This window comes from Euwallacea similis, chromosome 20 (genome assembly GCF_039881205.1).
Source record: "Euwallacea similis isolate ESF13 chromosome 20, ESF131.1, whole genome shotgun sequence".
Lineage (NCBI taxonomy): Eukaryota > Metazoa > Arthropoda > Insecta > Coleoptera > Curculionidae > Euwallacea > Euwallacea similis.
Window position 1 is genome coordinate 285916 of NC_089628.1, and position 13465 is coordinate 299380.

The window sequence follows — 13465 nt, forward strand, 5'->3', positions numbered from 1 at the left end:
GACGGCCTCAAGAGTTATCATTCGGCCCTATTACTAAAATTTTACATTCTTCATTGTTGAGAAAATACAGATCAATCTAACCAAATTGCTTTTGATTATTCTCCGAGTTAGGAACATGATTTACTAAGAATTTTGATCAACTGATACCTAATTATGGAAAATTTTCTCATGGCTAAGTAAACATAATTCACCAAAATCTATTATTGGTTATACTCATTTTCACTTTTTGCGGTAAGAAGTTCAAACTCCACTAACTTTTTAATTAGTCCTCATTTATTATATTTTTTCTGTCCAATTTCGGGATTATTATCTTAAATCTTGTATTTGTTTTCATAGGATCTCCCGTAATAATATACTTTTGCTTGTGCCCCAAATGAACACATGTCTCCGGCTCTATTTCACACGGGTGTAATGTTTATTTTTCGAAAAAATAATGCTACATGCCACAAATCCGACTTGAGGTTTGTGTTTCTTGTTTTCTTAATTTGTCGCATATACCGTCAAAATCGTAAAACCGCCGATAATGCTTATGAGAGCAATTTGCAAGTGTTTGAAGTAGGGCATTCGTGGGAGAATTCAAAGTGTCCTTTAAATACTAAAAATAAACACGTTTATTAAAAATTTTCAATGAAAGACAAGGTATTGATGATGGGAAAAATCATTGTGATAGAGCCTTATTAAGTGCGCAGGACTTTTATGGCTGCAAAAGACCTTCGCAATTACACTATTAAAAGACGAATATGTAATACAATTCCAAACTCACCTAATGTCTGAACATAAAAATGTTATTAGAACTTAAATATTTTTTACTACAGCATGTAAGATTATATAACTTTATGCATAGATGTATTCTAATTATTTTTTACATAAAATATGGCTGGATATTTTATGTAAAGTCTTTCTTATATTAAAAAACCGTTATACTGGGTAATATTTGATCTAATTCTACCTAAATCTATATATGTATGTATGATACAGTACTTTTATCTCAACGAAGTTTGGAGGTTATATATGAAATGATATTTACATATATCCTTCATTATAGTTTTAGTATTTTTGCTGCTTTTCAACTATATTTTTTAAGACATTTTTAACGATTTTTGATACATCCTTATAAAGGCTTCCTTTTTGCATTGTTCTCCTTGCACCAAATTTGAGCAATATCCCTCTTTATTTACCCTGTAAGTTCAAATTGTAAAAATTTCTAAGACGTTGCAATTTTAATGTTTCTTCAGAGTTTTAGCAATATACGTACATTCCAATGTAAAAGCCTTATAGCATTGTTATTGTTAAATACATAGTGAAACACCTCTTTAAATATTATTTGTCAAACAGCATCAAAATCGCGTGGGACAGTCCAATAATTCAAATTGCAATTTAGAAATCAAGAACTTCAAGAAATTCTCTAATACATATGTCCCAATGCGACTAATTTCAAAAAATATGATACAAATAAATTTAAAAAATATATTACAGGGTGTTTCAAAGTGGTCTTCCATATAAGGTTCTCAGAATCGGAATACTGAAAAATCCTTGTTTCATAATTTTTTATAATTTTAGTAGATTAATTATTGGTCTTAAAATTGAACTTAATCAAGGAATTACATGTAGAAAGTTCTATTTATATATATATATATATTTAATATATGATAATAGCACACTATACTTAGGAACCTCTGCAGTCTTTAGCTTTGCTCAATTTATCAACACACCCAACTCTAATAAACTTCGAAATCGAGTAAAATTTTAGCAAAATATAGCAATGGCTGTTGCTATATTTTAAAATTTTTAAAAGGAAGTAATGTTCATAAATTCTAATTTTCTTATTACTTTGCTAGATGTATAAAGATAACACACAACAAGGTTCAAAATAAGCAGTCTACACATCTAATAACAACTCTGCGTTTTTGGATAAAATTTGGCTGAATTTTATCCAAAGTACCTATCTAGAAGCAAATTAGATCGCAAGAAACTATATAGTTCATTTTCAGATACCTTTCAGGAAATTGTATCGTTACCTAAGACTATAGTAAGATTATATCATCATACAAAGAAATAAGGAAAAATGAAAATTTGTTCTAGAATTACAGAAACTTTCATGCTGAATTTATGGATGGAAAAAACTCCTATCAATAATAGTTTGTGACAATTATTGTTATCAGAGCTCCCCTTTGTTATTGTTTGATAAATTTAATCACGAAAACTCACTCAAGCCCCCTTTAAAAACTAATAAAAGAAATTCTAAACTCCTATGAGTAAAATTAGTCAGGTGCGCATTCCGCCAGATGGCGTTTACCTAATAGTTCGCGCTACTGTTTATTGAACTTACACTCCGTAAGTGGTGCCATCTATCAATTGCAAGAAAAGTTATTGGTATCAGGAATTCTACATTCACCATTATCAAAAACCCAACCGTGAGTTTGTTAAATCAATAAAAATTATTGTCTATGATCAGTCTCTTGGAAACTGATCGAGGCAATATCTCTTCTTAATCGTATTTAGATATAATGCAGTATATTAGATACAGAGACTTTTCTAAACTACAAGATTATCCGACAATTTCCTGAAATATGTCCTAAATTTAAATGGCAGAAACCTGTGAATTGTATGAATACCTGCATATACATTTATTTACTAAGCCATTAAGATAGTTTAATTTGTACAAACGTATACCACAGTCTGGTTTAGGTGGGTACTTAACTATTGGCAAACGCCTACATACGTACCCACTTACTTGAATTAAAGTAAAACTCTCAAGTATAAAAAGTGCTGATCACAGATTAGTACCCCTTTGTGACGTATCCATCGAATACGCCACAAAAGTGCATCTCTATGTGTGTTATAGTGTATACGTTGGACTTTGAGGGGCTTAAACTAGCCATTCGATAGTATACGATCTGACGATTGCTGATTCTGGTCAGACTTCAGTGCCTCCACAGTAGGTTAGGGCGTTGTCTGACGAGTGCTCTGCCTGCCAAATCATTCTCCATCGCTATAATTGAAGTTATGAGTTTCAATAAATAAAATGATGTGAAATTCACCTGTAGGAAACTGCCTGGAGTTACCGCAAACTTATACAAAATATAAAGGGGAATGCACACTATCGATGAAGCGGTCAACACATAACCGACTTGAAGACTCCAGGGTGGATATTTATACTCCTGCCCCAACATTTCTTCGTGATTTAAGAGGGAACAAACGAAAATAATCTGAAAACAGAATTATACTGTTTTTAAGAATATTCGCTGGATTTTAACTCACCAATAGGAAAACGGGGCTAATGTATTTCCAACATATCCTCCAGAATAACCCTGGGCGTTGCCCTATCATCTTCTCAATATCTCTGGCAAAGTTGTCAGTCCCATACAACCAACAAACACCGGCAGCCTCCACAAAAACAACGAACAAGATCGCAAGGCCTGGCCCGTAGATATTTAGCATATTTACCAAATAAACGCCACCCTGTATATAAAACCAAGTTCGGAAAGAGTAAGACAAATATACCGTTTTCATACATAGGTAGTTGTTGGCAAGGCACAGATATATATCCCCAATAACAAGAATGCAACGAAGATTTCTCGGTGTCGACCTAAAGTTTTGGGATACTCGTCACAAAGGGCTGTAATCATAGCTTCGAGCCCTCCGAAGGTACTGTCCAAGCCTAATGTAATAAGCATTAGGAAGAAAATCACTGACCAGAACACCGAACCGCTCATGGTTGCGATGGCTTCTGGGTAGACGATGAATACTAAACCTGGACCTAAAAAACATGTTTAGTGGAAAAAGTATTTTGAAAAAATTTTTTTTTGTTTTAATTTCACCTTCTAGTCCAACCTGTTCGATGCTTTTCTGTTGCACGTGCGCCATATAGCCCAGCACCGAAAATATCACAAATCCTGCCAAAAAACTGGTCAAACAATTTATACTGCTTGTGATAACAGCGTCTCTATAGCAGTTGTTATTGAATTTGTTGTAGCTCGATAAGGCCAACAATGTTCCGAAACCTGGTCCCAAAGAAAAGAAAATTTGGGATGCTGCATCTATCCAAACTTTCCTGTTGTATAACTTGTGCCATTCTGGAGTAAGATAGTAACGGATGCCTTCTAGGGCTCCTGGTAGGGTTACACCTCTGGCCAGAAGGATTATGAGGACCACGTAGGGCGCTAGGGCTGTTACCCAGACGGCCTAAAATGGGAATTTTTATCGTTAGAAACTGAAATGATCAACGTTGTTACAGGAGATATTTGAGATAATCCGCTTTTTCCATCTCTTTTCATTATGTTGGAGGTGGTTCACCGAGAATTGAGTTCGCATTTACGGCAATCTGTAGAGTAATTATTAATGCGGAAAGATTTATTTTATTCTTTTACAAACACATTCTATAAACAATCATAAACTCCTTAAAAACTGATCAAAAAAACTACCATGAGTAAAATTAGTCAAAAGCGCATTCCGGCAAATGTCGCTGACCTTAAGGTCTGTGCTACCGCTGTTCCAGAACTAAACCAACATCGCATGGATGGTGCCGCTTGTCAATTATTGCGATAATACTAATTGATATTACAAATGTTACATTCATCGTTGTCAAGAAACTAATGCAAAACAATAGAAATAATACAACAAACAATAAAATAATAATTATTGTAACAATAAGAAAATGAGTACCTAAAGAACTTAAAATAAATATGCAGCCGTGGCTACTTCAAGCGAAAAATCCATAAAGGGGAGAAAGAACCAAATAGGAGAAATACAAACAGCAAATTCACCATATTGTTAAGAATAGAAACTAAGCCCCTCATACTAATCTCAATAATTTTCCGTCGTCACGTTGTTACGATTATTTTACAAAGACACGAGTTTATTAATTTCAATATGAAAAGCCCTCGCATTAATTACCATTTTTATTCCAAATTCTCGCACACCCTGTTCTTAATCATGACAACGTTAAAAAATGTCATAAATTCAATACCTTTCCAGTGCTTTTGACCCCTTTCCACAAGGAAAAATAAACCAACACAAAGACGGAAAACACGCAAACTGCCAGGGCCGGCTTTATAGGGCCCATTCGATTAAGGCCGTCTGATTTGTACTGTTCTAGAACCTCTCGCCTACAACATTAAATGCAATAATGAAAAATAGGATTTTCCTTCTCTTGAAGAAACTAACTCGAAAAACTCCTTAGCTGGGGTTGTAGCATTAGCAATAGGTTGTATAACTGAAGCTGTAACTTGACGACAATTATGGGTGTTCCATTCGTTGGTGCATTTAGTCCAGGGCAATTCTTCTGAGAAACTGGCCACCAGGTAGTAAACGGCCCACCCTATAATGGTGTTGTAGTACATGCCCATGTAGATGTCTATCAGGCAAATGGCATAGCCCACCCCTAAAGTAAACGTGAAAGGGTGTTTTCAATTAAGCACAGGTTTTAATTTGAAGCTGATGCACAATGGTACAGTGTTTAATGTCTACAGTCCCGAAGGAGTCCTTTTGTTCGGTTAATCGCTTGTGTATTTGTTCGATTGGCAAGTACATTAACGTTCGTTTGATACAAAACATCGATAGGAAAGAATATTTATCTCTCCGTATTAAAAAGTACAATCAACACTCAACTCTTATCTAAATCTTTAATAAATACGGTATAAATATTAATGCAACCACATTTGAAGTTTTACACCATTTATTTCTTTCGTAGGGGGTTTCCTGATAAACCACCTAATGAATTGAACATGAAGTCCCGACTGCAATTTCAATTCGGACTAAAAGGTTTCTGTTGTTTGCTGATTTAACACCGCTCTTTAACAGCCTGATGACTTCGATCGAAGAGAATCTTAAGTGCCTACAACATGAGGCGTTAAGACGATTTTGCCAGTAATGAAGGCAGTGGTTTCATTGTCTTTTCTGTGGAAGCTTCAGTCAGTTTTAGACTTGTTGAGGAAACTTCTGATAATATGAACCCATGCAAGATTTATAGGGCTTTCATAAATCAATTCAGATCAATATCCTTACAGCGCGATTAGAAAAATCCTGTTCTCCATCTGTTTATAGAGTAAGTAAACCTTATGATTATGACCGGTAAGTTGTAGCACATATTTTTACCTTTCAAAGCAGGACATATTCTCTTCCATATCGTCAAGCAACCGCTTCTATGGAACTGTCCTAAAGCTAACTCCATGTAGAACAAAGGAAGACCTCCAAAAATTAGCATTATAGTGTAGGGGATCAAAAAGGCTCCTGTAAATGTTCAATATATGAAGCTTTAGTAAATGGGTAAAAATCATTTATGGTGTTACTTTATGGACTAATAAAAAAAAGGTTTATTGATGGCTTCTAGAGAATTTCAAATCGTTATTTTCCAGCGATTTTGAACAAAACGTCCTAAATTGTCCATAGGTGTGGGCACAAGTCCGTGAAATTCAGGATTTTTTATGTGGATCGTTAAAGTTTTATTGTTTTCGGGTCAATTAAAATTGGAGGTAAATACACAACAGAGAGCTCTATTTGCAGGAGGAACTTCGTTAAGCACGCTACATTAAGTTCTCATAATATTTATTCTAAAATCTCTTTATCTCTTCCTTCATTAGTTGACATTCAGCCCTAAAACTCATAATCTCGGAATCTTTAACTAAGTAATTCGATTTAACGTCTTTGAAACTCGAGTTAACCAAATCGTGCTCGATGAAAAGACTCATCGAGAGATGCTTAAATTTGCTTAGATCCCAACGTACACGACTAAACGTCTAGAAACGTATCTATTTAGGTATATTGTTTCCCAAAATTTGATAATGTCATATGCTCAAATTGGTTTTTAAAGGGGCTGTTAATGGGTGTAGCGGAAGATGATAATCCTAAAATAAATCCTAAAAGCAATTTAATAAGCTTGTAAAAGGCTAAAAAGTCCATGAATGGACTTTTGAGTTTTTCTTAAGAGGTTTAAACCCCAAAATCCAATATTGCTTTAATATCCCCCTGTCAAAAGTAAAATATTTATGCAAGGGCTCCGGTTACACGTTGCTGATATCATTGTTGAAAGTCCTTAATAAAAGGCTGTGCCGAATATTAAAGGAGTATTTTCCAGGTCCTGTTCAAACAAATTTAAAGAAAATTTTCCGACGGCTATTGAATGGAAAACCACTCGAAAATAATCCAACCAAATCCACTTATCTGTAATTTCTCAGTCCTGCGAGGTCTCTATAAGAATAGTGGAGGCTGTAATGAGGAAGAGGGCATTTAAATAGATACTTGATAGATGTAAATAGACATTAGAATAACATGTTTTCCTCAAACTAATTGAAAGGGAATTAGAGAAACGCACGTCAAATATATCCGTTTCTCTTATGTGAACGCTCGTTTGCCAAACATGCTCGATATTCGTACATTAATACCCCTAGGTTTAATCGAATCTACAAGAAACATCGTTTTTAATATACTTGTACTTAAAACACCTTGACTCTAATACTTTTTTAAATATAAAACACTCTGTGTGTTATTGCGTTTATTAATTTTATTTATTGTCAGGATAGATTAATCTAATATCTAAGTATTCCTCTTAATTTTCAGGCAATTTGGAGTTTAACGAGCGGGTATGTTTGAAGTTTAAAATTAGTTTGTTTTCATTTAAGGTCTTGATTTTTTGGAATCTAATAATCATTAGGATAAATTCACCAGCATGTGTCCATGTACCCATCTATTTTAGTTTTAGAGTAATTTGAAGTCCTCTTTCACCTGTTAGCCAAAATTAGTCAAAAATGCGTGAGTACAGATGGCGTCAGAGTACGTGGTTGTGCTTTCGATTAGCAACTCGACGACAGGTGTCGCCATTTGCTCAGTACCAGAATATCTCCAAGACTTATTATTTTCATAGAAATTACGTTCACTATTATCAAGAAAATATAGATTATTTTAATCAATTGATTTTCCAAGAAGTTTTCTACTCGCATTGCCTGAAAAGGACTTTTAGCAGGTACTCGAAATCCATCTGTATCGCCATTTTATTTAGCAATAGTATCGAGATTGATTTATCCAATAATGAGGTGAAACTGGGGGACGATAATAATGAACGCTCTGAAATAATAAAGAATAATTTCTCCACCTTTTCACCAAAATACAAATTTACTTTTTTTAAACTTCCGTATAATTTATATCACTTTAGCTCAAGTTTGGTTTGGCGGAAACGTTTTAATTTACGAATCGTCCCATTCATATTACGAGTTCATGCTACAGTCACCAAATAAACCAAAAACAAACACTATAGGTAATTGTCTACGCTCTCTAGGTCAACCTGAAATCGCCAGTGGTAGTGAATGTCTATATCTAAATATACTGCAACCTTGAATGAAATTATAAACCCATTAATCTAGACTCTGAAACGTAGGCTGAGCGCTGAATGACGTTCGTAAAGATGAATGAAAAGATATAATGGCTTTAATAAGTATGTAAATGCTCTATTTTGTTACTCACCTCCACCATTTTCGTAGCAAATATAAGGAAACCTCCATACATTCCCCAAATCAACTGCGAATCCTATGACGGCGAGCAAGAACTCCACCTTTTTGTTCCAGGTCTCCCTTCTTCTTTCCGGCGTTAAACCAACGACCACCACTCTAGTGACGTTGTCCTTGTTGGGTTTATAGAGATTTTTAGTATCTTTGCTGGTACCTGAATCAATGTAAATCATACCGTCCTCAGTTATGAAATGAAATTATTAATTATTGCAATTTAACAATGTTTCCTGTCAGAATGGCGAAGAATAAACTTTCGTTTCCAGAAATTAAATTAAATTAGTTCATACCATAGGTTTTGCTTGGTGATTTTTTGAAATTATTTTCGGGGAAGCCATCTCCACCACTGTTGCTGGTAGGGGTGGGACTCTTGGCACTATGGTTGGTTTCGGCCGCATATTGAGTGTTGTTTTGGTTTTCAGTATCCTCAGGGGCTGCCATCTTCATTTAAGGTGTTACTAGTTCCTACAGTGGAGGATTACATGGCTGAAATAATCATGCAAATTAAGTTAATTTGCAATTTTTATCTTCGAATAATTTCATTTACATCACGCAACTGGGAATTAAGCTATTTTTGCAATTTATTAAACTACCTCCACCTCTGGAAGTTTTCTTTGAAAAAAACAGTCTGTCATGGAAAATACGAGATAATCTATTTTTAAATATCAAACGAAATACAGCTGTCCACTTAACGTCCGTCGTTTTACTTATTGGACCATAACGCCACCGTCGGCTATATTTAGCACATGTCAGGCTGGAATTGACCATTTTGTTTGTAGAAAGTCGAATTATGACTATGTTCCAACAGTTACCTATTACAGGTAACTTGAGAACTAATATCGAACTGGATGCTTCAGTCCTAAAAGTGTAAAATTACATCCGAATTATTGATTAATGCATTAGGGAAGAGCAATAAACATTACCAGCAAAGGTTTCCCCGAAGTGATTAATATGATGAAGGGCGCTCCTCCTTTTAGTGAAATCGAGCAGTTGTTTACCAACAAGTAATAGTTACTTACAATGGAAATGCGATTATGTTTTCACTATAAGAGAATAATTTTTCGAATATTCTACAGTAAAAAGGGGAGATAACGACTATAAGACAGCTTCCAAGTTATAATGGGCTGAAGTTGCAATTCTCAAGAAGACGCTCACAAACGAGACCAATTTGACACGTTTCATTTTTGAGCACTCAAGATTTTTCAGAATTTTGTTCCATCAAATAACTTCTAGGTACATTTGCTGAGGTTTCTGTTCTTTAGATGATTCCTAATATAAGCCAGAATGATAGCTTCCGGGTGCCAAGGCAAATAACCGCGTCTTTAGTTTGCACATTCATTCGCTCTGATAGAACTTTGCTCCATATTACATGAGTTTGTGAGTATTTGAAAACAAACATACCGGGCGTCCGAAGAGGAAAGATGTACTAATCAACAATTTAAATGTTTAAAACTGATTTGATGATCGAAATTAAAAGGTGAAGAATTAAAGCATTTGTAACAAAATTCTAATGGTAACTTTTGTGGCGTAACTCTCGGCGTGAGTCATAACATAACGGACTACAGTTAGCAGTCTGCATTAATGGTATCAGGATACCCATTTTTGAAAAAAATGATATTGTTAGACATTGAAAAATATCCAAGTCATGTAATGATTAATTGAAACACGCGATATGTAAATCTGACACACTGAGTCAAATTTCCATAGACATAAAATTTATTTAGAACCAGAATTTTTCTTTATTACATCTCACGATTCCAAAGTTGTTCCTTGTCTGAAAATATATGCGTCTATATCAAAGAGAAAATTTCTTTGCGTGTAGGTACTCCTTAGCTTCATCTCGCGAAGGCATGAATAAAATTAAAAATTGAGAAGAATGTATAGTTCAACGGTTTTGAACACTTCCTATGCTACTTACATAAATATTTGTCAGGCCTGAAATAGTTTCGAACTCTTAGAAACCCACATCGTGTTGAAAATTAGGAAGTTTCATAAAAAGTGTTGGAGTGCATTTCTTCCTAAGAAACTTCTGATACTTTTTCTTCCTCTGAAATTTTCCAAAATACTGTCTAAAAAGCTTTTTGTGAATAACGAAATATCAGACTAACGTTTATATACTAATTATATTTTATATAATTAGTAACTTTCAAACTAAAAATTTTCGACATTTCTCGTAAATCATGAGGTAGGATGTTTGTTAAAAACTATTGCAATGTCGGTTTTTCTAGGAAATTTCATATTTTAAAGGCATTTTGGGGATTTCGGATAAAAACTTCTGGTACTGTTTCCTCAAATTAGTTCAAGATTTGGTCGAAATCTTCCCCCGTAATTGAGGATATCCATCCCTTACAGTGTTTCAATCTATAACTAGAAATTGGGCACTCCCTGTAACTTTTTTGCTATTTGATATAAACATTTGACCATATTGCATCTTAAAAACTTGCAAGCTACGAAGGGATGAAACTAAAATACTTTACTGAGAGTTGAAAACTATCACATACTAAGGAAAATTGAAGATGAATGATTTCGATAGCGAGGAGTAAACTCCTACGAATAATTTCAGTCAAAAATAATAAGAAAAGAAGGAAAGGGAGAAAATTTAGGAAGAATAGGAGGGAAACGAAGGTGAGATAATATAGGCAAGAAGGAGCGGTGAAGACGAAGAAAATATGGTGAGAGGATTAAAAGGGAAAATTTATAGGAAACAGGAAAACTAATTATTTTTAATTGAGTATCCAGAAATATCCATCTGAACAAGAAAATTTTGTCTGATTGGAACGTTTTTTAAAATTCTTAATTAATTTAAAATACATGGCAAAGTTTTGTAGCCCATTCTGTATTTTGTATATTATGTAGCATTCATGATTTTCACGAGATAGTTTTCAGTAGAACTGAAAGTGACGGTCTTTCGTTACCTACATATATCTAATATCAACCCTTATCTATATATCTAGAAAATCAAGGACTGAAAATCGGTTTAAGGGCGAGTGTTTGAACCCGGTTCAGCAACACCGCTCGATGAGACCTCACAAAGCTTCCTTCCTTTACAAGACCGCTGAAGTGTAACCAGTGCCCATCATAACAGTTATCTATGATAGGATTCAAAATTTGTCATTTGTTGCGTATTAAACTTCTGAGGGCTGTAGTCTTGCAGCTCACATGCGGGACAATTGTGAAATTATGCAAATTATGAATAATATATAAATGCAAAAAGATTCCTTTTAAATCAAAAGACTGATAAATTTGGGACAAACTACTTGCCGGTCAGTTCAGCTAGATTGTGTTTATAAGAATTCGACGTATTTGCTCCAGAAAAATTACATTTGATAAAGCTGCATTTGAAATAATCCAACATGATTATTTTTATCAAAATAACCGCAGAATATAACAAAAGTATCCGCTGGAGGTTTTAGTATAACTTTTCATAGATAAGAACCGGAAAATTTTCCTAAACTTAAGATTACATTGAAGATAGTCCTACTAGGCTGCTTTTGTACGGAAATTCAAAAAATTGAATAATAACCGAAATGTTCTAACCATTTTTCACAAAAATCAATCAACAAGTTCACTTTGCTTAAAACCTACATTATCGTACCTTTTTAAATTGGCGCCCTTCGATCGGGTGGCATAGCATCTCACTAAAGGGTAGAAATTGAACACTCGATTAACGCCGAAGCGGCCACTGGTGTTGGACTAATCCAGCCCAACTGGATTCGCTTCTGAAGACACTTTGATGGCACAACTGTTCCGGAGTTTGTTGGTCGACATGTGAAACCTGCGCTTCTGCCTCAAGAGGCTGGAAGTCTGCCTTCATTGGTAGACTTTAACTCGAGAATATGTTTTTACTAAATCTTGAGTGGATGTTTAAATGTGCCCAAGAAAAAGAGGCGGATTTTCGTGAATGTGTTTGTAGATTATTTATGCCCAGAGGTAGATATAAACTAAACTACAACAATCCGGTAAAAAATTTCTTTAGTTTCATTTATGGAAATGCAGCTTTACAATCTTTTAATGCAAGATTTTGAGAAAAAAATATGCTTTATTCCTATCTCTGAATGATAAGGCATCAGTAGATTCCTTTTGGGCATTCACAAATATCTTTCTCAAAGACGTTTCTGCGGTTAAATATTTGTAAAGGAGCAAGATTAAACTCTTGTCGAAGGGAGCTTGACTGAAATATGAGAGGAGATTTTAAAAAATGACTGCAATTGCAAACACTTGAGGATGTATGAATATCAGGTAAAGTACCTCTTTTATCGGTAACAAGTATAATAATTAGAATAAGTATTCCTTCAAATAATTATTGAAGGTACATTTAGAGAAATTACGCAACAATGTATGAAGGCATTAATCTTTAAGATGCAAAACCTATTGCAAGGCTTTTAAATATTCAAAAACTCATAATTTGGTTGATTTATTGCTTGTACTGTAACCTCGCCAAAAAGGGAATTTTTATATTTTCCTTGCTTCATCATCATCATCATTCATCATTTCATGCTTAACCATCACGGTTAGTTCTATTTTTTTGTAGATTTGGTTTGTTTAATAGCAAATTTATAATTTATTTCAAAATCAGCATGATGCCTAGAAAGTTGCTTTAAACGCCTAAAATATTTTACAAATTGCTCGTGTATATGTTATTTGTTAAGTGCATTTACCATGTCATTTTATTTTACACAAAGTCCTTTGTGGCTTGAACTACGACAACACTACAAATTAATTTTTGTTTATTGTTGTTCATGACTGATTTTAAGATTATACCTAGTGATTAGATAAGCACATTCACATACGGCTATTAATATTATAACTTTGTATCTTTACGTTAGTTATTGTACTTTGTCATGCACCCAGAGGCGACGCCTATGAACGGTCACTAATTGACATTATTCCAGAATGCCCAGACGTGGGGAATCCTTTGTTTGAATGATGATGGTTCCTCGAAAGGGACTAACTTTCTCTCCATTTGT

At 34.3% G+C, this 13465-nt stretch overlaps 1 protein-coding gene across 1 annotated transcript; it reads right to left on the bottom strand.

The window, feature by feature from the left end:
• Positions 1 to 1638: 1638 nt before the first annotated feature.
• Positions 1639 to 12224, bottom strand: SerT (Serotonin transporter). The gene is made up of 11 exons (XM_066400273.1): positions 12094 to 12224; positions 8789 to 8984; positions 8458 to 8655; positions 6097 to 6231; positions 5167 to 5383; positions 4970 to 5108; positions 3822 to 4185; positions 3516 to 3760; positions 3262 to 3462; positions 3042 to 3209; positions 1639 to 2992 (listed from the first exon to the last, which is right to left on the bottom strand). The coding sequence occupies exons 2-11, from the start codon at positions 8943 to 8945 to the stop codon at positions 2918 to 2920; spliced, it is 1899 nt and encodes a 632-aa protein (XP_066256370.1). The 5' UTR covers positions 8946 to 8984; positions 12094 to 12224; the 3' UTR covers positions 1639 to 2917.
• Between the last annotated feature and the right edge of the window lie 1241 nt (positions 12225 to 13465).